The sequence below is a fragment of the Pantherophis guttatus genome, chromosome 1 (genome assembly GCF_059756535.1).
Source record: "Pantherophis guttatus breed Tessera chromosome 1, ASM5975653v1, whole genome shotgun sequence".
In the NCBI taxonomy this organism is placed as follows: Eukaryota; Metazoa; Chordata; class Lepidosauria; order Squamata; family Colubridae; genus Pantherophis; species Pantherophis guttatus.
Window position 1 is genome coordinate 77,528,628 of NC_142063.1, and position 27,203 is coordinate 77,555,830.

General features: G+C 38.6%; 1 protein-coding gene across 4 annotated transcripts in view; it reads right to left on the reverse strand.

Annotated features, from left to right (window-relative positions):
* Positions 1–27,203, reverse strand: part of MAPK8IP1 (mitogen-activated protein kinase 8 interacting protein 1) — a 58,816-nt gene that overhangs the window by 24,989 nt on the left and 6,624 nt on the right. For 2 of the 4 annotated variants that reach the window (XM_087876747.1, XM_087876756.1), the window contains exons 2-3: positions 16,147–16,252; positions 166–396 (exon numbers count right to left, since the gene is read on the reverse strand). In XM_087876747.1, coding sequence (XP_087732873.1) covers positions 166–396; positions 16,147–16,252 — 337 coding nt within the window. Of the gene's footprint in view, positions 1–165; positions 397–16,146; positions 16,253–22,029; positions 22,344–27,203 lie in introns of those variants that run through there. The other 2 variants (XM_034417432.3, XM_087876753.1) reach the window with 2 other exon arrangements.

The window sequence follows — 27,203 nt, forward strand, 5'->3', positions numbered from 1 at the left end:
GTTTTTTTTTTGTTTTTTTTGTTTTACAAAAATCGCCTTTTCTTGGTAAACGTTAAGAGGCAAGGCAGCGGGAAGGGGGTGTTGTCAAGGGACGCTGGGAGGGAGGCCTTCCCTGAATCCGGAGGTGGTGGTGGGGGGGGGGCGAAAGGAGGCTGAGGGACTCACCTGCGTCCGAGGCACCTGCGGGAAGAGATTGAGGGTCGTGGGCCGTTTCGGTCTGTAGGTATCCATGGTTACTGGCTGGGGCTCCTTGATAGGATCGGGCGCCGTCCCTTCTTCGGCGGGGGTGTCCCCAGTAGCATCAATCAGGTCCAGCTGAAGCATCTCCGCCTGGAGCCGACTCGCCTCCCCTCCGCCCACTCCCAGAACGCTACTGGCCTGCAGATTCAAGTGGCTCTGCCAGGATACAAGAGAGGGAGGGAGAGACAGTGAATCATGAGACTGGGTCGTGCAAGGAGGCAGAAAGGGAGAGAGTGAGAGAGAGAAAGAGAGAGAGAGAGAGGTCAGCGACTAACGCCGCGTTTCAGCAGCCGCCGCCTGTACTCAGGGAGAGCTGCTGAAAAGCGAAGGCAGCAGCCGGCAGGGGGAGGAAAGAAAAAAGTCCACAGCGTCGCTCCGGCTCCGCGTAGAACGACGAGGCGAAAGCTGCCGTTCCCCACCATGTCCAAGCTTCTTCTGGGAAGGCTACTTGGCGTGGTGGATATCTCTTCGCTTTCCCAGCCTGCCCCCCTCGTTTGCAATTGGCATCAATTCAAGGGAAACGAAGCCAAGATGCTGAACCTGCATCTAGAATGCGGACCGAGGCAGACGCTTAAGGGGAAATGCTTCTTCAGCACATCAGTCCCTACAAAAATCCTAAATATAAAGGCGGCTTCTTTTTTGCTGTGTTATGCTAGACCCGTGTGTGTGTGTGTATGTACCTACATATCTGAAATGGTCACATATCTGAAATGGTATAGGTATAGGTTCTGCTGGGGCAGGGGGGTGGACTAGAAGACCTCCAAGGTCCCTTCCAGCTCATTCTATTTTCTATTTCTTTTGGAGCAATGGCTGTTTTTTTTTTTTTTTTAATCATTCCCAACTATGTCACACATGTGCCCTAGCAACATCTCTGGGTTGTTCGGGGTTTTTTTTTTTTTTTTTTGGCATGGCTCTGATTTGCCTTGAGCTTGGCCCCACCTTATGAGTGAGACTGGTTTAAGTTCTTTTTAACTGCATTAAACGAAGTAGCCTTTTTCTCCTTTATCCTGTATAATACCCTAGAGGTGTATAAACTCTGTAGAGCTTTATTACTATCCTGGAGGTGATTGCAGTGTCCTGAAACAAAAGCAGTAGAAGACAGACACAGACTAGCAACAGGGATATCACATTTCATGTGATGGTATAGTTTTCAGCTGAGGCAAGGAAAGGTGACTAGCACTAAACTCAACAGTGGGAAAGGAGTCATCCAACTTCCTTTATGTCAATATAATAGGAATGAAAAAGGGCATTTTATCTCCTTAGCTGTGGCCAAAGTGTAATTGAAAACACCGTCAATCAGTAAGTAGGAAATGGCCATAAGTTTTAAATAATCATCGTGGAGGCAACATAAAATGTGTTCTCATCTCCGTTATACTGACCCTTCCATAGTGATCAGCTTTAGAAGACACTAGAAACCCTCAATGGGTATCATTCCATAGCACGATCCAACTATTGTTGCTGTTACTGGGTTCTTCACAGCTACCTTCACGTCCCTTCAATGTTGATATAATTGGGTGGTCCAGTAAATGAAGACCATGTTGTGAGGGCAGATCCTTAATAAACAGTGGGGCACATGAGGGCTGCAGTAAGACATTATTTCAGGATGAGACCATAAAGCCTGCTCATATTACTGTTACCTCACAGCATAGCATTAAGGAGTCATCTCTTTTCCCACATAAATATGCTGCAGACATGTTCTGGCAACAAGTCTTTGTTGTTTGAGTCCCCATGGCATTGTGTTCATTTTGTCCCTTGCCCATTAGTAAGACAGTTGGAAGTGAACTACCATTATTATTATTATTATTAGCAATATCACAGCTGAAAAGGAATTTCTGCCTTAACTTGACCACATCCAGCAGTTATAAAGTATGCAAAATTGAATACGTTTGGCTGTCCTTTCCATCGAAGTCAAAATTTATTGGTTGGTAGCAAGTGGGAACACAGCAGCTTTTACTTCCCTTCTAGCCCCTGATCCAGAGATGGTATTCAGCAGGTTCTGACCAGTTCTGGAGAACTGGTAGCGAAAATTTTGAGTAGTTCGGAGAGCCTTGGTAGTACAATGGTCTAAGGCACCCTGTTATTAAGCTGGTTATTAAGACCAGCTGCCTGCAATTACTGCAGGTTCGAATCTCGCCAAGGCTCAAGGTTGACTCAGCCTTCCTTCCTTTCTAAGGTAGGTAAATTGAGGACCCAGTTGTGGGGGCAATAAGCTGACTTTGTATAAATATACAAAAGGATGAAGGCTATTGCTGAGCACATTGTAAGTTGCCCTGAGTCTCCGGAGAAGAGCGGCATATAAATCAAATTTTTTTTAAAAAAACAAAAAACGGTAAATGCCACCTCTGACTGGCGCCGCCCCCATCTATTCTCTGCCTGCTGAGTCCCAGCTGATCAGGAGGAAATGGGGATTTTGCAGTAGCCTTCCCCTGGAGTGGGGAGGGAATGGAGATTTTACAGTATCCTTCCCCTACCATGCCCACCAAGCCACGCCATACCCACAGAACTGTTAGTAAAAAAAATTGAATTCCACCACTTCCCTGATCAGCTGCAGAAAAAAACTTTGTTGTTATAAAGAAAAGAATAGATACCATTAGTTATATGCTGATGGTCCATCAGAACTGTGCAAGAGCATTAGAGTCAGTCTCTAAACCTCGGTCAGCAATTCTGTAGTGTTTTAACTGGCCCTCCGTGGTCTATTTTAAGACTGAAACAGTCTGTGATGAAAATAATGAGTGCAACCTTTCTTCCCCCTCACCAATTGCTCCATGATCAAAGAAAGGAGGAAATCTGAAAACTCGTATTTATTTCAGAATGGCCCCATTCATACTGTGGTACCATAATTGACAGGTGTTTTTGCCACACTTTAGCATCATGTAGATAAGGAAAGAGAGCATCCAATCCATTTGCTTTGTTCATCAAGTGCTGCGCACACAAAATCAGAACAGACCAATAGAGGCACCACAGGGATCAGCAGCAGGGATATGTTATGGTTTTCTGCTGATTAAAGGATAAGTATTTTAAGTCAGAAGTGGGGAAAGATTAAAATATACTTTACATCACTAGGTGGGGAGGCCTCCATCTATTATTTTGGTAATGTTTTCACAGCTCGAAACCTGACATGGAGACGACAATATTCCTGGAACCAGGGAAAAGGGTTTTTTTAGTTGCTTACATGTTTTGTTATGAATGTTTTAAAAATTGTAAGGATTTTATTGTTTTGTACATGACTATGATAGGAATGGTATGCTTTTTTTCCAAATGTAAATAGCCTGTTCCAATTTCTTATGAACAAGCATTGTGCTGGCATCAGTGGTGGGTTCCTCCCGGTTCCGCCGAGCTGGTAGCGGTGATGATATGATGTCACCAAACCGGTTCTGCCCCCCGCCCCCGCATTATTCTTACCTTTTATTTGGCCCCACCCCCAATCTATTGCTGCCTCCTGAGACCCAGCTGATGGCTAGAGGGAAAAAAACTGTTTAAACTCTTGCTGCAGGGCTTCAAAGGGCCGCCCTACAGCTGATCAGTAAAGGAAACAAATGAGTAGATGGATGCCTGCAAAAATACATGGGTAGACCGGTGCCTGCAAAAATAAATGGGTAGACCAGTGCCTGCAAAAATACATGAGTAGATCAGTGCCTGCAAAAATAAATGGGTAGACCAGTGCCTGCAAAAATAAATGGGTAGATCAGTACAGCTCTGCAAGCAGTTAAAAGCCTGGTAGACCAGTACCTCTGCTAAATCCTAAATAATTGTCACATGACCATCAAGCCACGCCCACAGAACGGGTGGTAAAAAAATTTAGAACCCACCCCTGGTTGGCATACATAAGCTTCTTCTGTAACTTAATGTGACTTACAAATTAGAAACTCTACCCTGCTCCAAAAGTTCATGGTTCATATACCACACCAAACAAATCACAACGGTAGCACCTATGGATGGTTTGAGTGTTTTCCTGGCAGACGCCTATTGCAGAGGATGGAATTCATTCATGTTGTGACTTGAGTCAGTTTGGTGCAAGGGTTCAGACATTGAGCTAGAATCTAGAAGACCATGAGTTCTAGTCCTGCCTTAGACACAAAGCCAGCTGGGTGACTGTAGGCCAGTCACTTTCTCTCAACTCTAAGAAGGAAGCAGTGGCAAAAACCATTATGAAATCTTGCCAAGAAAACTGCAGTGACTTCTATAGGCAGTTGCTAGGCGTCAAGACTGACTCAAAGTCGTCCAAAATATAAAAATGTGGCTTGAGAATGTGATCTGTTTATCACCTGATTAAAATCTAGACCAATAGGAGGAAACATTCAGTAATAAAGAAATGTCATACTGCACCATAAGAAAGGACTGAATCCACATACTGTCTAAAGGATGATTTAATTTCCCAGATCTAGGAGCAATCTTGCATTTAAGTAATCACATAATGTTCTATCAAGTCATCTACTTCTCCCCCCATGATGGCACAATTCAAAGACATTATGTCCAATTCTATTCTCAGATTTTTCTCAGAAAACATTAGGTACAGTAAGCTCATACACATGTGACACAGAGAGATGTTAGGACAGGCTGACTTCTCTATAACTATATTAATTACTATTAGATTATGAGAATTCTATACAGAAAAGTAAGGGGGATAGAAGTACAAAAAATAATATAAGAAGCAAGAAATCATAAATGTTCTTCATATTCACTGCTGTGGTGGGATTCAAATTTTTTTACTACCGGTTCTGTGGGCGTGGCTTGGTGGGTGTGGCATGGCTTGGTGGGCATGGCAGGGGAAGGATACTGTAAAATCTCCATTCCCACTCCATTCCAGGGGAAGGATACTGTAAAATCCCCATTCCCTTCCCACTCCAGGGGAAGGTTACTGCAAAATCTCCATTTCCTCCCTATCAGCTGAAACTCAGGAGGCAGAGAATAGATGGGGGTGGGGCCAGTCAGAGGTGATATTTACCAGTTCTCTGAACTATTCAAAATTTCTGCTACCGGTTCTCCAGAACTGGTCAGAACCTGCTGAAACCCACCTCTGATCCACTGCTTCCCATGTACAGTTATTGTAAACTGCAAAGGCCAATCACCCCCCTTCCCCATTTCCCTCTCGTACTAGAAGCGAGCAAAAGTAAGAGAAATCGACTATAGAAAGAGATTGCAGGGTAACATGAAAAAATATGTCAAGTCCCCTACCTACCTTATGCTTACCGGCTTGAACTTTAATTCTTAAACTTTCCTAATAAACAGCTGGGGAAAATCCATAGTTAAGGACAAAAAAAATATATCTTTTAATGGCACTCTGAATTTGTTGTTTGGGACAGCTGCTTCATTTGTCCAATTATAAACCATGAGGTTAACAGATGTGGTCAGAAATCTATCTGGAAAAAAATGGCAGGAAAGCCACAACGAATGAAATTATTGCAGTGCATACTAAACATACAGGCTTATGACTGCCATAACTCATGAACAGCACCTCATATTCATCTCTAAATGGAAGTCTAACTCTTTCATTTAGAATCTGACCTAAAAACTGGTTCAGTTAAAATAAATAAAACATTTATAATAAAACAAAAAGACATTCGTTTTATTTTAATTTGGTAATATTTTTAGATGCACAATGTTAGTAGGTATCCTGTGGTTTGAAGAACACTGACTCAAAGCATGGAAAAGAGCATAAAAATGTGAAATCTGTGTATGAAGCCAAGATATACTGTATGTTATTGGCAAGTATATCTTCTTATGTTTATGTAACTGGATATAAACTTACTGGTAAGCTACAACAATTGTAGGAATGTATGTATTAGTGTGTTACAGTAACACCACCCCCACTCAGTAGTTTAGAATTTTAAGGGCATATAATTATTAACCATTTCACAAATTAAAAATCCTAGCAGATGCACGTACAGTAAAATACACTGATGTGTAAAACATCATCCATCCATCCATCAAATGTCCTCCTATCCCCAGTAGGAATTTAGTCACATGTCACATGTGCACCTATCTTTTTATTACTGCTTGCAAGGAAGTAGCAAATACAGTACTAACATATACAAATCAGAAACTGATCTCTTCTGCCACCTACAGGTCATTGCCTATTCCTACATAAATAACCTAAAAGTACAGTGGTAAAGCTGAAACAGGTTGAACATGACAAATTGTCCAGACTCTATTAATACAGAATCCAATGCTTAGCAAAATGAAATTATAACTTCTAAATATTCTAGAAGTATGAATACTACATGCTAAATGGTACTTTCAAAAAATACATTTTTTTCTGAATGTTTTTCAATAGTGAATTAGAAAGATTTTAGTTAGTAAGGGACAAAACCCATCTAAAATCCTAAAAGCACAGGGGTGGAAAGATAATATTTAACAATGAGTTTATTAAGTTTGTATGCTGTCTGACTCTCAATAACCCTCAGCAAATCCAAAAGGTACACTTTATTTTTTTGTAAAGCAGTGATATTCCGTATTGGTTTCCTCCTTAGCACTTTCCAAATTGGAGAAAACCATAAAAGGTTCTCAAAAAGCAAATATTTCTAGATGATGCAAATAGGCAAGTTGAAAGAATAAGCTGATATGGAAGGGAATTCCTTCATGCCTCTAATATGCTCTTTAGTTATCAGTAAAGGGACATTTACTGCCCAATATTATCATAGTTCTAAAAAAGGACTTGCACAGAAAAGAGCAAGAAAATTTAAGCCACCTGTACTAAACCTGATATTCCAAATCTCTTTTTTTATTGTCCCAGATTCTTGCAACACCCAGCTTTTAAAAGTGCATTTAGTTTCTAAACAAAACACTGGATTTTTGAAGGCCCAAGATTCACCTATCATTGTGAATATTATTATTATTATAGTTTGCACACAGTCAGCCAAAGGTTTAGACTGGTTATTATTATTATTATGGTTCATTGCACAGTCAACCAAATGTTTAGACTGGATTTAGCATTTTTAATCCATTTATTCAGTCCTTCCTAAGGACTGGGATGGGGAGATGTTGTTGTTTCCTAGTGCATTATTTTTGTTCATCACATAGTTAGTCAGATGTTTAAACTGGATTTGGCATTTTTATCCACCTATTGAGTACTTCACAAGGACTGGAGATAGGCACATATTGTTGTTTGGCGGCATTAAAGGTATTGTAGCAAACAGTAAGCTGTTCCAAGTAAAGCTGCCTTTTGTAATTGATTGATGGGTCTGTGTGGTGCTCCAGTTGTTTGGGGATTGCACCCAACATGACTATTATTATGGGTATTTTCTTTGCTTTCTTTTGCCACAATAATTTTACTTCTATTTGTAGGCCTTTGTATTTTATGATTTTCTTCAGTTCTTTCTCTTCTATTCTTCTGTCTGCAGTTACTGCTATGTCCACTATCCAGACTTTTTGATCTTTCTTATTGACAATTGTTAAGTCTAGGCAGTGGTGGGATTCAGCCAGTTCACACCACTTCGGGAGAATCGGTTGTTAACTTTCTGAGCAGTTTGGCAAACTGGTTGTTGGAAGAAATCATTAGGGCAGAGAACCAGTTGTTAAATTACTTGAATCCCACCACTGAGTTTAGGGTGTTATGTGGCAGGTGCTCGTCTGTTTGAATTCTAAAATCCCTGACCACTTTAGCTTCTTCATTTTCTATTTCTGTGTCTATTTTGTGGCCTCATCAGTCTTGTGGACAAATGGTTTTTTTGCAGATTTTCCATCCACCATTGTTCTTACTTCATCATGCTGTTGTTTATAGTTAATCTGTCTAATCTTCTTGCAGCAGCTGACTAGATGCTCCATTTCTTCTTTCTTCAGCTTATTATTGAGAATGTGTGTAATTCACTAACAAGCATGGTAGACAGAAATGGGTGAAATAGCCCATGTAGAATTGGAAGCTACAAAGTGAGAGAAATCCAGGGGCCGTGGGTTTTGTTGCGTTTGTTCAGGAATGTGTTTGTTTCTAAATGCCTTTTGCCACCTTTTGTCCTGCATGCTCATCTTTAGTACTGTGAGAAACAGGATAGTCTCTATTCTTTTAATCAAGCAATATGTTTTGTAAGACAAATGGGTCATTCATGTGTTTCAGAATTAAAATTGATTTATGTACTTCAATTTGATGCATATTTTTATAATGCCTACTTCACTTCCTTCATAGCAGCAGTTGCTCCATTATTTTAAACATTTCTTAACCCCATAGAAATATCGTGTTTCCCTGAAAATAAGACTGGGTCTTATATTAATTTTTGCTCCAAAAGACGCATTAGGGCTTATTTTCTGGTTAGGTCTTATTTTTTGGGGAAATACGGTACTAAATGCATCCATCTAGCTGACAATCTTAACTGGGGCTTATTTTGGGAGTAGGGCTTATATTACGAGCATCCTGAAAAATCATGCTAGGAGTTATTTTCCGGTTTGGTCTTATTTTCGGGGAAACAGGGTATTTATATCAGTAATTAGTTTGAGTGATTAGTTATATAATGGAATTGTAGCAGAAGAAAATGTAGTCTCTTCTCTACTCTACTCTATTTAACTCATAGCTCCATCATTATTTTTTTGTTCTGTTTCCAAACCATATTCATTCATCCTGATGACACAGGTTACAACTTTAGCATTTTCATATGCATGGTTAGTCAGCACTTGTCTTTGGGGATTTGAAATTTGGATCAACAAGCAGTTTTTTCAACATGCTGCATTTCTAAAATAATATGCATGTTCTTGAGTAATATGCAAAGCATAGCAAACTATTCCTATATACAAATACATATAAAATTTAAAAATAGTGACTAGGAGGAGAAACAAACTATAATAATGTGAAAACTGATTTGCCTTTATTTTATATATGTTTCCCTAATAACAGATTTCTACACCATTAAAGATTTAAAGAGTTTAGTATAATGAGATAAATACTATTAATATTATTTCAGTGCATCACCTTCACCAGCTGTCTATCTTACTTCAGTAGAAGAATTCACTGGATGGATATTCAGATCCTGAAAAATCTTACCATCATCCTTCCTTGCCCACATTTTCAGGTTTTGGACTTCAACTTTCATAATTTCCTCTTCCATAGGTTATGAAAGAAATTCAAAATTATTGGATTTATCCAATATCTAAAATGCAAGAGGGGGGGAGGCACTCAAAAGAGTCGGGATGGTGGCTATGATTGTGTAACTTAAATCCCATCCCTTTTTTACATGCACATATGCACAACACATGTAAATAACAAACAAGGCAAAGATCAGATAGTTGCAGTCAACATACTGAGTTTTTTCACACACACACACACACACAGAGTCTTCAGATACCTGTGTCCAACACATTTGGCATGTACTTGGCTAGATGAGGCTGGAAGCTTTTTTAAAATAAATAATCCATCTGAGCAAAGGCGGTGACAAAGAGAATCTTATAGTGGTATCTGGGATGAGTTTGAACAGTCAGTCCCAAGGGAGAGAGATCCTCAGAGTTGTGGGTACAATCACCTTTATTTTAGACCCTTGCCCATCCCAGTTGCCCAAAGCCTACAGGAAGCAGGCTTGTGAGCTGATCCATGTGAAGATTAATGCCTCTTTAGGCATTAAGGGATGGTTCCATTGATTCTGAAAGAAGTGGTGGTTTGCCCCCTCAAGAGATCATTGCTGGATCTGGAAAACAGCTTGTCCAGCTTTCAACCTTCTGTTTTTAGGGAAGGTTGTTGAGAACATGATCAGCCTCCAGCTGCAGTGAATTGTTAGATTGTTGGAATGATCAAGCATCAGTGGAGTCTCAAGTTTTTTAAAACTATGAAACCATTCCCTCTCTTTTAACTCTTCTGCCCTACCTTCCCCCCCCTTTCTTTTCACTTTATTTTGTGAAGAGTTTTGGAAAATTCATAAACTTACAGACCAGGATGCAGAGTACTTTGGAGTTTATTTCCAAAGGGTCTTCAGAGTAAACAGGAATGAGGCTATGACACCTCACTGCAATGCTTTAAAGTTGCTGGGTCTTTTTCCTGGGATTATCTCCTTCCACAACTGCCATGTGATACCAGGAAAAGGTGATTTGCTTTAAGATGTTGTATTCCTGCATACTCCAAACCATATTTTGGAAATCAAATCTGAAGCTCTGCACAGCTCTTCTGCAGATTGTTTGGCTTGACTTGGTTTACAACTAATTTGGATGACTAACATGGCTAACTTTTTTCTATCAGTAAAAATATCCTGTGTTTTTTTGTTTTGTCTATTCTGTATTGCAACTTCATCCTGCATGGACGCTCATTAATCTGAAATCAGCCTGATCCATGACCATCTCTTATACTGTATATCATGGTTTATATACTGACAATTTTAAACCATCACTTTCTTAGCCAAATAGCCCTTATTTCCCTTATTCCATTTACACCAGTATATCTCTATAAATTTCTAGTTTCCTGGAATCATACATAAAGCAGCCACTGAGTTTGCATTATGTTATCAGCTCACATTCTTTTGACATTCCTTCACATAATATGTAATAGGTAGGAGTAGGAATAATTGCCTATGTCAAGCATATTTCCTGAACGCTTAGCTTTGTCTGAGAACAAGGGCATTTGGAAGATTTCCAATTGGACCCTTTTGATCAAGCATTGGCACATTTTATTTATTTATTTTACAATATTTTATACTGTTCCAATAAACACAAACTCTGAGTGGGTTCACAACACAGAAGCTGAACCTCCTCTAGCCCATACTAAAACAATGCAGTAGTTAGATGATTATTCAACAACTGGTCGGTATGAGCCAGAATAGGCTTCATGGTCTGCTGAAATAAGAATAGGGTAGGAGCCAGGTATACAGTATCTCTGGGTGAAATGTATTCTACAGGGCAGTGGTGGGTTTCTACCGGTTCGAGCAAACTGGTAGCGGTGGTGGGAGGCTCCGCCCACCCACTTGGACATCATCACGGATGCTCTGCGCATGTGCAGAAGGTTCTGTGCATGCGCAGAAGCGCCGCATGCGAGTGAAGTGAGAGCACACACACACTCACAGTTCTGAACTGGTGTGAAGGTAAGTGAAATCCACTACTGCCTCAGGGGTGAAAGCTAGCAGAAAGATCCTCGTTGGAGCTATGAGTGCAGATTACAAAATCATTGGCTTCTATAGACACACTGGAGATAAACCCATTGTAGATGTTCGTATTAGGTGCAATAGTCCCATACTGATTTCTTTTCTGCCAACTTAATTGGCCAGGAATTCACTATTACTAATTCAGGGCTAAATTAATCCAATCTATTTCTATAAATTGAAGTTTGGCAAGCTTTCTAGCAAGAACAAGTAGGGAGTCCACATTGAAAGATGTAATTAATTTGTCTATCACTGCAAACCTTAGATTCTTGCTGACTTACAGTATCTATTTATATGATTATTTTAGACCAGCATTAAGGCAATGAAATTTATTTGTAGTACATATTGTTAGTAGGCACCTGCTCACTCACCTGAGAATATAATCAAGTCTCATGTTAGCCTATCACAGTGGGAAATACTATTTTTTATTTTATACATAAATGGATTAAAAATTATGACTCATTTCTTTTTAAGGGCAACACTTCATGTTTCTTAGCTGTACCTAGTAATTCTTTCCCTATATTTTTTTTACCGTCCCCCCTAATATATTTTATTGTAACTAGCCAGAAAATATTTCGTAGAAAAATCACTGACTCTATACTCCTTTCCTTTAATTATTCTTCGGGGAGCATGCAGGGATCCAGATTCAGAGCAGGTACTATAAGCTTCCAGTTCCCTGGGAACAGAGGGAGGCCTTTGACGATTATCTCGATAACTTCTAGTATTAGAAGAAAGAGACTTGATCCCCAACAGCAAAAATAATTCTGCCCATCAACCATTGGGACGTGGAATCAGATTTGCTATGGAAATCACAGTTATTCAAAACTGTCTTGCTATTTGGGCTAACATCTTTGCAAAACATTTCTTTTCCAATAGTGCTCTTTTATCTTATGCTACAATTCCTATCCTATGTCTCCAGTCTTTTTCTTTAGCTCTGACATATATATGAACACACATTATACCTGGGTGCTCTTCACAATAAACAAATACGAATTCTAATTTTACGGTCCATATATTGTTCAATTTGTAACAAGATCTACAGATCTACATTTAACACAGGATATTTTTCGTTTGCTCTTCTGAAGACTTTTATCAAAAAGAAAAATACATTTGTTAACTCCAGATATCAATGAATAGCAGTCTAGTTGAGAGGTTTTCAGATTTTTTAGTCTGGGGAATCTCTGTTAAAATAAACATTTCCCAGAACCCTTTGATCAAGAGGCAATGCTCCAATGTTAAAAAAAAATGTGTTCAAGTGATTTCCCCCCCCCCCTTTTTTTTTGTCTCTCACAGAACCTCATTGGCTTCTCAAGTTGAAAATGTTTGATCTATTTGATTGGAGTCCTCCTAAGCACCTTGTATTTTAAAAATTAAATGGCATTTAAATTTTTAAAAAAATTAATGGCATTTACCTGACAAAATGTAACATGCTTTACGGTGTCACTGTGCACCTTCTACTTCAAACAGATTCAGTTTAAATTAAGTTCGAGTGAAGTGGATCTTACCATACTAAAATTCTACTTCACTAGTAAAACAGCTGGTAAGAGATCGCTTGAAGTGGTTCTTTGCCTCCCTGGCCCCACAACAGGTAAGCAACATTTGTCCTCGTGCAGGCCACACCTAACGCCTGTTCAGAGGGACAGAAACACATGCACAAATCATATCTCAATGTAATTGCTTAAGGCTGCCATTAGCAGTGAGGAAGCAGCAATCTATGTCATGATGATGTTCAGCTAAAGACTTGATTAATTCGTGACAAGGGACAAACAGCCAGAACTCCACAGTCTGCAATAAGAAAAGGCAAGAATCTAACTCTCTCTTCACAGGTGCCAGAAGAATCTAAAGAATTGGACTTTCTTTTAAAAAGCTCTGAGACAATAAGAGAAACTGTATAATAGTTGTGGATCTGCTGCATTGTCCACGCCAGTTACACCATCCTAGAAACCAACAGGTTTTCTTTTATTCTACAGCAGGGCATTGTATTTCATATTATTACTCTGCAGCTTAAAAGGTCAGTGTAAACAATCCTGGACTTGCTCTAAGAGTAGCCAGCTATTTCTTCCACCTAAGTCAGGTTGTAAAAGGGCCACAGTTGCCCACCCCTGACCTAAGTAAAAGATAATGTGTGCTATAGCAGCAGCATCTCAAATCTCAAAGATCTGAACTCCTCTCACATAAACTGTAAGATATAAAACATCCAATGGGTTTCTCATAATTTTCTGCAAATAAGATGCCTAATTGATCTTTCAGTTTTGAATAAAGGACCTCAATCTTTTACGAAGTTATTTGAAATCAGTCTTTATTGTACGGTACAAGTTCTGTATTTTAATGACTATAGGTTCTTCGTAGCTTTTTTTTTTTAATTCCCAACCCTCACATATTATGTGATGTCCTTCAGGGCAATTTTTTCCTTTCTTTACAAAAAAAGGCAATAATTCCATGTTAATATTTTTCTTTTATATCATAAGGATTTTTAATGTGTGCACATAATTCTTTCTCATCATCTTTTAAGCACAATTTTAATAGATTTTTGCAACTTTGGTGATTAATATATTTTTCTGTTCGGTATTCAGGTTCTCTTGTCAAAAGGTATTATCACCGAAATCACTTTTTGAATGACTTTTCTTAGATTATTATCTTCTAGATAATATGCCTTTATTCTTCTTTGTGCATTTTTTTAATGCTTGGTCTCATTTTTCATTATTGTTCACTGCCCAGAGTCAATTGGACTGAGACAGGCAGCTACAGAAATTAAGTAAATAGCTATTATGTTGCTAATGGTAAAATTCAAATGTGTTAATTGGAAGTTCACCATTTTCCTCACGTGACTGTATCATTAATAAAACCACACGTTTTCTTGACAACAGAACAACTTTTAAAACTTTTATTTAGTTCTTCAGTTCTTTTTAAATAAAATATTTAGGCTGAGCTTCTTTTGTCAATGGGAAGGTACCAGAAAATTCTCACATTTTCCCTTCTAAAAATTTCTTTACTGTGAGTCACATTCATATTTTGAAATCTGAATGTTCCGATACCAGCAAGGCCAATTAAAATGGGTGAGATCCCAAAATAAAAACTACTTTGAGGTTTCCTATAATATAGAGTTCCTTCTTTGTAAGGGCTTGATGGGATGCTAATGTACAAATGCCTTACTTGGACTGCACTCTGGTTTACATGAGACAACTTTTTTTTTCAATGCCACTCTTTCTCGTGGTATACTAATATGTGCATCTCTCTAGTTCTTGAATCAGAAGAAATAACCAGTATAATTTGTTCTAGTCTGACAGCTAAGATCTAATCTGCCTAAACAATGAGGCTTGCAAATAAATTCTTCATGGCTTTACAGTATTTAAGGACAATACAAAAGCAGTGATTAGTATATTTGCCAGGCTTTAGCTTCCCTCCCACCCAGTATTACCAGCTAAAAATAATAACCTCAGATAGGTGATGTTAGGGAGAACTCTTTTAAATAAAACGTGTTGGCTGCTAATCTGTCTTGAATCCTTGCAGGTCTAGTATTGGCAATAGTCATCACTTCTATGTTCTCTAGCAATATGAAGCATAGATATGAAAAACATGTGAGACACACATCCTAAGTACTTGTCTGAAAGAAAGGAATCCTATGTGATCATCCTCAACCTGGCAGCTCTCAATTGTGTTGATACTCCTTTGAGAACCCACAGCTAATAAGCCATACTGAGGACATTAAAGATATAATATGGATTGGTTCTGACTTTCAGCAATGGGTGAATCCAACCAGCTGTAGTAGTTTATCCCTAGTTAAATCATAACTTAACATAATGTATGCCCTAAATTCAGAGGTTGGTTTCAGCAGGTTCTGACCAGTTCTGGAGAACCGGTAGTGGAAATTTTGAGTAGTTCAGAGAACCGGTAGTAAAAATTCTGACTGGCCCCGCCCCCATCTATTCTCTGCTTCCCAAGTCCCAGCTGATCAGGAGGGAATGGAGATTTTACAGTAACCTTCCCCTGCCATGCCCACCAAGCCATGTCTACCAAGCCACACCCACAGAACCAGGAGTAAAAAAATTTGAAACCCACCACTAACCTAAGTTAAAGATGTTTTCAACTTGAAAAAAATTAAGGTATTACATATTTATAAGGATACTACTGATCTTAGTTCATTAAGCAAACATCTATCTTCTTCCTTCGTATAAGAAGTTCTTAATTTAAATCTTGGATGAAAACAAACCAACTGCATTATGACTTACTGCTTGTTATATATGTACGAGGCAGAGTGGCTTTGGACCTGACACAGGGCACTTTCTCTGAGGATGAAAAATTGTATCGCACAGATCAAGGCTATCTCCTCCACTTGCATCTGGGAATGAGTCCCAGACTAGAGCCCTCATGCCTAAAATTTGACTTCATAAAAGCAAGCATAGTACCTGCATTTGCTTCATGCCCGAATTTTTCCAGATGCAGCCAAGGCAGAGTGCATTGCAGTAATGGTGCCTCAGGGTGACACAGGCATCAACTGCAGTATAAGGAGTAGCACAGAGATACAGGCAGGCATATTCAGACTTCAGTTTCAACCTAAGTATTCCCAGCCTGGGATCTACCAGATGTGTTGGATTTCAACTGCTACGTTCCCAAACAACCTGACCAAGGACACCAGGTTGTGGGGGTGGGGTGGGGGGGCTGATCTACCGATACTCAGAGCTTTTTTAAAAAAATGAAATGAAAAATGAGTTACTTAAGGAAGATATTGATATAATTTTCTCCTGGGATTGAAATAACCTACTTCCTTTCTTATCCAGGTTTCAGATTTGAGAAAGGGCAGGATTGTGGGTTACATCCCCAGTTATATGACCAAGAATAAATAGGGTAATGTTGATGTTCTTACCCGTAAGGCCAAATTGTCCTTACAGTGTAGGCTGATTCCACACTCATCAGTAATTTCAGAAAGATCTTCATCTTCAAACTCTTCTAGACTGATGTCATGGGTGAGCCTAGACAACACAAAGATCATACAATTACCCATCAGAGAAAACAAGCATATAAGAACTTATGAAGTTCAGTGTGAAGAGAAAAAAATAATCCTTCATATTGAATTCATCTACCTGGTCTACAAAAAAAATATCAAGAGGTTTTGGACTGCATGTATGTGTTCAAACAGCCATCAAGCCACTTTTATGCTTGAAAAAAAACCTGCTAATGCAGTTGGGCTTGGAACCAGGAGGAGGATTGTGGCAAGAATATCTGCAACAAAGGAGACAGCTCACTCACAGAGCCTTGTCTTAAAAAAGCAATGTTGCCTTGCAGTGGTATCAAATGGATACCACAACTGAGCCAGAAATAAACTGTCTCAACTACTAAAACACTCAGGGACAACTTCATGAGATCAAAAGGCCATGGAGACTCTTCTAGGCCGTGAAATATCTGTGATGCCTCTCTTACATCAAAACAGGACATATACTTGAGGCCTCTAAGAAGCAGCAAGGGTACTTATTTCTCAAAAATAAGCTGCTATATAGTATTTATCTGCTCAATTTATAATATGTGCACAAGACACACATTTTGTAATTACAAAAGAAGCAGGATATGCTAAAAAGGCCATTGAATTTTGGGATCCCTAGCACCATAGATGTATGTTTTGGTTGTTGCTGTATAGCTTCATTATTTAGTCCAATTTCCTCTTAGTCAGGGTCGATAGGATCAAAACACAGTTTCTTCATTCCTACATACAATATTTGATTTTAGAGCTTTTGAAAGTAAGCAATCCTTCCTGATCAACAATCATTTGTAGAAAGCAGAGATTCTTCTATCTTCCCTATAACAATAGGCTTCAGTCCATTTAAGCCGACATTAATCAGTTTCACACTATCTATAGAAAAGTATCTGCATTCATTTTTTCTACTTTAGATCTATAATGTAACACCTCCCTCAGCAGTAACTATCAGAGGAAATTGATAGTACTGCAATGTATAAGAACACTGTACTCAGTAGTGTAGGGCAGGGTTTTTTGAACAACCTCCTATGGAATTGGCAAGAAGTTATATACATAAAAGTTCCTCTCTCATCTATTTCTATCTCTATCTTTCTACATTTCTAACTGCTTTCTACAACCCAAAAAAGTTTGAAAACCCTTAATATAGAGAAGCTTCAATTGTCCAAATGAATAGCCACCATAGCAATCAAGGAATACAACCAAATGCTTGATAGGAAATAACTTTAGAAGTCAGGCTTCTTGTGACATTTTGTGTTTTACAAGTGAAGGTCCACATAGGACTCACTGTTCTATATCGATCTAGTGCCTAAAAAGAAAATACCGTTTAAAATTGTGTAGCTATTCTTGGTCTTAAGCTGCCCCTGTCTCTGAGCAAGCTGCACTCCTCCAGATGCTACTGAGCTACAAGGCTTATAGTTAGTTAATCTGTGTTTTTGAGCCATATTAGCATTAAATTGCCAGAGCTCAGAAATACCTGAAATGCTATAGCTTTTCTACCTCTGATGCACTGCACCCCCGTGAAAAGAGAGATATAGTGTAACATGAGCAGCAGCATATCTTTCAGCAAACATGAACTTTGATTAAAACATTTAAGATGAGTTTGGCGTTTATTGCCAAAAGAGTCAAGTAAATCAAAGATCTTTTCAACAGTCAAGCAGCAGCTGTTCCTGGTTCTAGAATGGTACAATTTAAATAAATTTACCCATTTATTTTTCAGGAATGAATCTACTATTTCCCTTAAAACTGGGAAAAGAGAATTCATATAGATTAGTAAAGTGGGATTTAGTGTTAAAAGAGTGAACTGTTGTGAGTTTTGGTATACATGTTCCCCTCATCTAAGGTGTGAGAGAGATCACAAGTTTCCATTTCAAATTATCATCAACCCCAATGTGACACTCAAACTGGACAAGCAGTGGTTAAATTTATCTATAATTATTGAAAGGAGCCAAATTCAGAAATGAGGCTGAATCTGACAGATTGCTTGGGATTGGATATAGCAACTGAGTTTATTTAATCTAAAATTCAAGCTTCACATCGAAACCAAAGTTGGGGATGGGGTTAAAGTGACTTAAAAGGCTCAGTCTTATAATGAGGAACTATAGTTCAGTGCAAATTGGTACAATCTGAATATGTGACTACAAAAGGCCACAATTCCTAGTCTACGTGGTATGGTTTAGCACAGTGTTTCTCAACCTTGGTAGCTTGAAGATGAATGGACTTCAACTCCCAGAATCCCCCAGCCAGCAGCACTGGCTGGGGGATTCTGGGAGTTGAAGTCCACCCATCTTCAAGCTACCAAGGTTGAGAAACACTGGTTTAGCATACTTTCCTCTACTTCTGCATTTAAAATAATTATTTTATAAATATTGTACAAAACAAGTAAAACTTTTCATTACAAATACTAGCCAAGATCAAGATAAAATCCAGAGCAGGTTGCAGCTATGGCCACTCACACTCTAGACACCTCATGGCATGCTCTATTGCAATTGCTAGCTGATGGAACCTGTAGTCCTACCTATTTGAAAGCATCAGATTGATGCCAAGCACCTTGTATTGTACCATGTGTATTGCCCACAGAGGAAGGCAAAAGGTGGCAAGTGACATGCAAGTCAGGTCATCATTTCATAACTGACACAATTCATATACAGGTGGTTTTTGACTTACAGCCACAATTGAGCCCAAAATTTCTGTTGCTAAGTGAGACAGTTTTTAAGTGAGTTTTGCCCCATTCTACAATCTTTCTTGCTGTAGTTGTTAAATGAACCACTGCAGTTGTTTAATAACATGGTTGTTAAGTGAATCGGGTTTTCTCTTGACTTTGCTTGTCAGAAGGTTGCAAAAGGTGATCACATAACCCTGGGACACCGTCATAAATATGAACCAGTTGCCAGGGATACAAATTTGAGGACCCAGATTGTTGGGGGCAATATATTGACTCTGTAACCCGCTTAGAGAGGGCTGTAAAGCGGTATATAAGTCTAAGTACTATTGCTATTATGTGAACATGGGGATGTTACAATGGTTGTAAGTGTGAAAAACCTAAATCACTTTTTTCAGTGCCATTATAACTTTGAATGGTCACTAAATGAATGGTTGTAAGTCGAGGACTACATGTACTCACATCAAAGAACCAATTTGGTCCAGTGGTTAAAGTACCAGATTAGAAGCCAGGAGACTCTGTGTTCTAATCCTGCCTTTAGTATGAAAGCCGGCTGGCTGACTTTGGGCCAGTCACACTCTCTCTCAGCCCAACTCATCTTACAGGGTTGTTCTTGTGAGGAAAATAGGAGGAGAAAGGAGTCCTGTAATTCACCACATTGAATTATTTATAAAAATAGTAAAGATAGAAAAATAAATAAATAAATAAATCAGACATCATAATGTGACATGAAATTACATAATTGCATCATCTGTAAAATGAGGCGTGATAACATTGTCATTTTGATATTGTCATGGCTTGTATTAGTTTGAGTCAGTGCAAAATCAATAAAAGTTTGAAATGCCAAATTTTCTCATTGCATAATTTCACTCCTAAGTAGTCCATGAAACTTAAACCTACAGCAAAAACAAAATAGATGCAAAAGCCATTGCCTTGCTTTCCATCATTGGGGAAACTATAGCCTGATTTGATATCTGAAATCAAGCAGGTTTATTTTTCCCAACCTCACACATTCTCATATTCTGGTTCAAACAGTATAGGGAAATATTCTAGTTATCCCTAACCAGACCAAGATGCAGGCCTGAAATGTGTACAGTTTAATAATTCCTGCTCCTATTAAATGGTTGTCAAAATAATAAATGAATTAAAATCATTTGCTATTTTAATAGGGGATGATGGGAGTTGTATTGCAAATAATCTAAATCAAACAAGATTGAATATGCCTGCATAGGGATTTAGGAGAAAAGCAATAGGTTGGTGAGGTTCTAACAGTGAACCTGGAAAGAAAAACCACGAGAGTGGTAGAGCTTCTTTCTCCGACCGCATTATAGAGTCAGGACACTTAGAATAATTCTATGAATCAATAAAAGTTTCCCTCCAATTCTTCTTTCTTTACTGTGGCTTTTAGATTAGCTAACAGAACAAGATGCAGTTGTGTTCAAATGTCCTCTATGCTTTTTGATTAAGAAATATCACTTATTTCAAATAGCATCTTGAAAAATAGTATCTGGTCTATCACTTCTGGTGAGATCTACTTGGCTCATATGGATATCAGAGATAACAAACTGAGTTCCTGTCCCAAACAAGTTCTTACTGAGTACAGAAACAACTAGCACTTTTCATAAGCAGTTACAAAAAGGGCTATTGAGTTAAAAAGAGAATGGGAAGTATAACATTGCAGAACAATTGCTTTCCTTGCTAAGGTCAGGTGTCAGGGAAGACAAACACAAGCAGGGAAGAAAGCAGAAATACATTGCAAGAAAGAGAGTCCCCCTTAAGTTTATATTTGACCTCTGTTACATCCAGGTACTAGGGAAGTACCAACATTTTTTTTTTTAAAAAAAGATCTTTTTACAATTACTTTTCTTGTACCTTCTCCTTCCTGAGGTAAAAATGCCTCCATTCTAATGACAAAATACAAAATTGAGAACTAGAAGTGCCATGTCCATTTGTTTCTGCTCCTCGGTGGAGATTTAAAAAGGGTACGCTGGTCATCCATTCATAGACTATAACCGTATCTCATCAGTTTCTTCCTCAGATTACACCCAAATGCTTTTTGAAGTCCTTTAACACTCTTGCTAAATCAATACGTAGAACCATAGAAACACTGGGAAACATGGGCAGGTTTTTATATACAGAAACATATTAGATGAAACAGGACTAACGCACTGAGAAGCTTTCACAGTAGGCTCAAGCTAAAACCTTTCCTCAGCACTTTTTTACTTGATGGGAGAGGGATACTCTTCACCAACAAATTCCTTACACCATGAGTAATATGTATGTAAATATTAGTGAAGCTGTAATAAAACAGATAACCAAGAAGAGGAGGGTATCACAAGTAACTTATTCATCTCAAGGGGAGTATACCTAAACAGGTAACAACAAAGATAAGAAAAGCTGGGGAACAATGGAGAATATATGCAATAATCCTCAAACATTGATTCCAAGTTTTTAAAAGCCCAGCAGAAAAGTCTTTCAAACCCCATCAGTAATATTAATTATGGTAAATCTTTCACATGTAGGGTTACCCCACATTCTCCCTTGTAACAGAAAAAAGTAAAGACCATTATTTCAAAATATCCCATATGTTTACCTCTGGGGTGCTTAGGAGCTGCACTCAGCATCATTAAAAAAAATACTTAAGGGATCATTTGAGGTTGCTGAGATACTGCATCCCTGCAATTGACAAGGTGGTTTATCTATTTATGCCTTGTCTCTCGCACAATGCTCCTTCATGCATATCTTGCCATTCATCTTTGAGCACCAAGGAAGAACTATATTGACAGATAATTATTTTCATTTGGCAAATAAGGAATCCTTTCTGGAGCATAGCCATTCATGACCGAGAGGGGACTAATAGCATCTTAAATGATCCGGTCTCCTTGCTCAATCCAGACAGCAGCATTTTAATTTCTAACATTACATATAAAGTTTGCAATCAAATTTGCACATGGGCTAAGGGCCAACGACAAATAAACTTGCCTATAGAATTCCAATGAAGACCTCTGCACTGGGATAGAAAGGAAGCCAAATTACTTTTAAATGCTATACACCCAGCTATATGAAATCTCTTGATTCCCCCATCCCACAGGCCCTCCAACAGCCAGATGATCACCTACCATTTCTCCCACTGATCCTCAATCCGGCTCTCCTCCTCTGTGCTTGACTGCATTTTACGTTCAAGCTTCATTTAAGAGGGTCCCCGTTGTAGGGGAAGGTCATAGGGCCTATTAAAGGGAAATCTCCTTCAGACAGGGGAGTTGAGCAGCGTTGCCTCTGTGCTGTCTCTCCTGTCGCCGGCTTAGGAGGAACTGCTGTTTGTGCTGCACTCTGCTTCTCACAGCACAGTCTAAGGGAGCTCATTAAAAATAAATGGAATCAGCTGTCTGGATACAAAAAAAAAGTCCTCTGGGTTGAGATGGTGCCAAGCCCTGCCCTCTGCTTCCCTCAGGAAGCCAGACTCCCTCCCATCAGCTGCAGTCAAGGGGAAAAAAAGGGAATCAAGTTACCCGATTAGCAGCAGGATGCTCTGCCCAATCATTCTGCCTTTGACCTTGGAGTGACTCTGCCCCAATCGGGCTGCAAATGACCAGGTCCCCTTTGGGTGATGTTGTCATTTGAAGTCTAATTCAGAAAAAGTATAATTAGACATGTAGAGAGCCAGCAGAAAGATACAGGGCTTGTTTTATCCCTGGGGTTCAGAGATCACTGCTTCAGGATTGTTATTCCAAGCCAAAAGTTTATTTTGGCTACATTATCTTGCAAATATTCTTGAATAATTCACAGGTCATCTTGTAATTCAGGAGGACAATAAATCCTACTTCTAAAGGAAAATTGTCCTAACGGCCGGCATGCATTCACTTTCTCAACCCAGATGGGAAATTAGTTTTGTTGACTATTATTTCTATCAACCACAGACAGTACAGCAGTTGGAGTAAACAGGTTTATATTAAATGCTTATCTCAGGTGGCCAAGATTTATTTATTTTTCCCACAATATATTTCCAAATTCTGATCTTCCCATACCTGCTTGGCTGAATATCCAACAATATTGAATTTGCTGCCCATTACAGTCCCTACTCACAGGAAATGGCTGCTGTGGAAGCTATATAAAACTATTTCCATATGGTGATCAATTCATCTAATAACTACTCTTCCTGGATGGCCTGCTCATGGAGCAGCTGCCATTAAGATGCTGTTCTAAGTGGCCTTCATGTGGCAGTTGTTTCACATGAAAACATGTTCAAGAAGTAAGTCCTAGTCTTTATTATTCTATCTATCATTGCAACTCTCAAGAGCAGTGAAATTGATTTAAGGGAAGTGCTGCAGAAAGAAATGTGTTGGTCTTATTTTTCTAAAAGAATTACCCTGTTGGGGGGGGGGGAAGGGAGTGGATAAATAAGCAACTTCCATGTTGAAAGTTTGCTTCTTTCTCTTGGGAGGGGTAAGAAAAAGGTGAGTGGCAGGATGTCAATTCTGGATGACAGAGATACAGGATTAGAGCTGCTGCAAAGCATTTGAACACACAGCTTGCTTCTCAACTCTTCATGTCCAAAGCAGCTCTCAACTGCATTAAAACCAAGCAGATTACTTTGAGACACATGTCGGGGATAATTCCAAAACCCAGGTGAATTTAAAGCTTTTTAAATGTTTGCTCAGATACGTTAGGATGGTCAGCACTAACAACTGTGTGTTCATTAACAGATTCTTGCTGCCTTTAATTTAAATCACAGAAGCCTGCTGGAACTATGCTATTAAAGAACTGTTCCAGAAGACATTTGGTTTTCTATAGTTGAAAAACTATAAAAGACCATATGCTTCATTCATTTCAGTAGAATGTCTGGCAATGGAACACTTAAGAGGGTCAAATTATTGAATATATTCTCTTTGAAATACCCTTACAATACAGTCTCTAAAGGTAATGAATAATCATAGCTAGCAGTCCAGATTGAACATGATAGTACTACTAGCAGTGGAATAGCTGGGGTAAAATGATTTAAGTCAGCCTTGCTCAATGTTGTGTCTCCAGATACCATGAGTTATTTTACAATTACCATAATTTTCAGAAAGCTGAAAGTTATTGTCCCAAAATATTTGGAGGTACCATATTGGGGAAGACTGGCTTAGAGACAAATGATTACCAGCTTGTAAAATCAAAGTATGTCCCAAAACACAACCCCAAGAATTTTGCAACAGATTTAATCTTAATTAATCTAAAAAAAATACTTTGACTACAGTATTTTACTTACCTGAGTTCTGCCCAAACAAAAGTAAATAATATTTTATTACATTTGCCTTTTGACATTGTGTCCCTGTATTCCTGCCTTATCTCTGTTAATGAAGCCTGGTATGCTTTTCTAAATAACTTCCATGTATTTGATATATTATATTTTCTATTCCTGTCTGTTTTTCATTTTCAGTCTTGCTTTTCCCATCAGAGCTGCCAGTTTGGATTAAGCCCATAGACTCTCTAGTTCAATCTGACAGCAGCCAAAGCTCAGGCTCTTCAAAAGAGGATGCCAAACTCTTGAATATAACAGGATGGGATAGCTGTCTCCTCTATGCCCAGATTGTAAGTTTCCCAGCGGCTTCCCTTGCCCAGCATTGGAGATAGTATAGTGGATCAAATAGGCAATTAGACTGATCCAGTAAAACAGGAATGGGCTGACTTCAGGCTTGTGGGATCTGTTTTATTTTCCATAGAACATAAAGCTCCATCAACAGAGTCAAGTATATAAGAGTAGCCACAGAGACAGCGGCAGATGCAAATAGGGTTTGGAGTAGAACCAATTATTTCCAGCAAGCCCCCTTCTATGCACTAAAATAACTTACACAAGCAGTACAAATCTATATCTGATGTTCTGTAAATCTTAAAGTCTAACACAAAACTCTAATAATCAGCTATCAAAAATCCTCAAAGAGCAATTCAGTTTTAGGTGCTCAAATACTTAATATTACATATAAGCAATATTAACACTAAGAAATAAATATAAAAATATCAATCATCCTTAATACTTTCTTTTACAAATTGAGTTTACTTATTGTTGTTCTATTCTCATAATGTATTCTAGATCATTCAGAAACCTACTAAGAAACCCTGATCTACTTTCTGCTGTCAAACTCATGAGCAGGGTGTACTGTTATTTTCCTTTCATGAAGCTAAATTAGCTAGAAGAGCGTGCACACATACCCCAAAATTATCATTGTCCCTAGGTATGTTTTATCATTTCGCATATCCATCACAACTAGGTTGCTTTGCCATTACTTCCGACATTGAATTACATTGGACAAATAGACTTTCCAAGCTCAGATGTCAGGCCCAAGCAACACAACACATAACCTCTCTGGTGTTGCTGTTATATAGATGTTGATTTTACTAAGTTTACTATAAGACAGTAAGTAAACATTTCTCTCCCTTGTTCAACATGTATTCCACTGACTACTTGATACTGTACTGTAATTACAAAAGAATGCATACAGCTCAACTAGGGGAACACTGAAGCCAAGGCTAACAAATATCAGAGCAGGAGGCTTTTTTATCCTGAAGGACTACCAATAACCTATGACTAGAGAACACTCCTGCTCAACATTGACCAGCAAAGATAATCCTCTGGCCAAAGAAATATTGTTATCCCAGCTGCAGCATTATCTCACACCCCACAGGCTGTTGCTTACATGCAGCCTGCCCTGCTGCTGCTGTTTCAACAGAGACTAGATCATGCACACTCAGTATTTTCTTCTTGCTATTGATTGTGACAAAGCATTTGCAGAGATTGCCAGTTGCACAATCAGCAAGATTGCTGATGTACATACAGGTTTGTTGTTGTTTTTTTTTACAGTAGGAAAGGTTTCTTCATTTCCATATCTATCAGTTGCAGGTACTTCTTATAGTCCTTGATGGAGTTTGGGGTACATGATTGCGGTTCATTTGAGATCACTTCAAAAAAGTGTCATTGCCTAAAACTGATGCTAATTCTCAAACCGTTTGGCCATAGGAGTTTCTAACCCAAACCCCAGCCTATGATGTTTACTGGCTAAAAAACAACTCACTTTGGATCTTCCTTGGTCCTTTAGTTCCCACAAGGATTCACAATGGTTTGGAAAAAGCTATTAGAAATCTCCAGGGAATACAAGCCCCTTTTTATAGCAGGGACCTCCATACGTGCAACAGATAGACAATAAGGGCTCTTCCAGTAAATGATGGGACTCCTGCCGGTTGGAGTAATCAACTCATTACTTTACAAGCATAGTCCCAATAGATCTGCATGCAGCAGATGTTTCTAGTCTGAAATATTGCGCTGAGAACAAGGGTGACAAAAGACAAATGTTATATTTTCTCCTCCAGTCATTCCTCTCTCCTTTATAATGTTTTAAAAAATAGTTCACAAATTCCTCATTAAATTAAGATGTTTATTTAGCTCAAATGCCTGAAATAAAACTTGAACTCTGTCTGATTGAAGCTTCTGAACTGACTACAATAATAATTTTGTGGGGAAAAATATTTAAGATTTAAGCTGACTTCATTAGCCTAACCTGCTTCCTGAGAAAATTTTCCCAGCACTGAGTTACTCTGTTCAGTCTGTCATTTCCAGCTGTCACCTTGCCTTCCTGATAAGAAAGGCAAACTCAAAAACTTAGGAAAAATAATTGCTTTCTGGCCTTAATATTGCTATATTAAAACCTCCTTAAATCAGAGTTTTAATCCCTTTTTCTGCATGACTTTGGAATTGCACCAATGTTGAAATGTGTGTATGTGTGTGTATACACACATATATACAGGCAGTATATTTATATATATACTGTCTGTATATATTCCTTCCTTTAGATCTGTATTATAAAAAAAAATAGGGTATATTGAGATGAGAGAGAGAGGGGGGGGGGGAAATAGCTCATTTTCAGAAATTCATGCAGAAGCATGAAAAAGAACATACCAGTAGTGGTAGATTGGCTTGAGCTAATACACGTCAGCATCACTATAACAAAGTAATGTAAAGAAAAGGCTCAAGATTTTATAATTGCTATATTGGCAATACAGTATGTCACAGATGCATTTGCAGGAAAAGGAAATATAGTGTGACTGAGTACCCAAAATTTTCTTTTGCATTATCCCTTCCAAAATCATCCAAGGGTCCTTTAAGGGAAAAGTGTTTTAATGGCAGGAAAGTAAAAGTTCTGCTGTTATTTGGTATTTTTATTTTTATTATTACTATTTTATTTTACTCTCTGAACCCCTGCAGTTTAGTGGGGGGGGGGGTTTACAACAACTCAGAGTGGGGACCATAATAGAGTAGAGG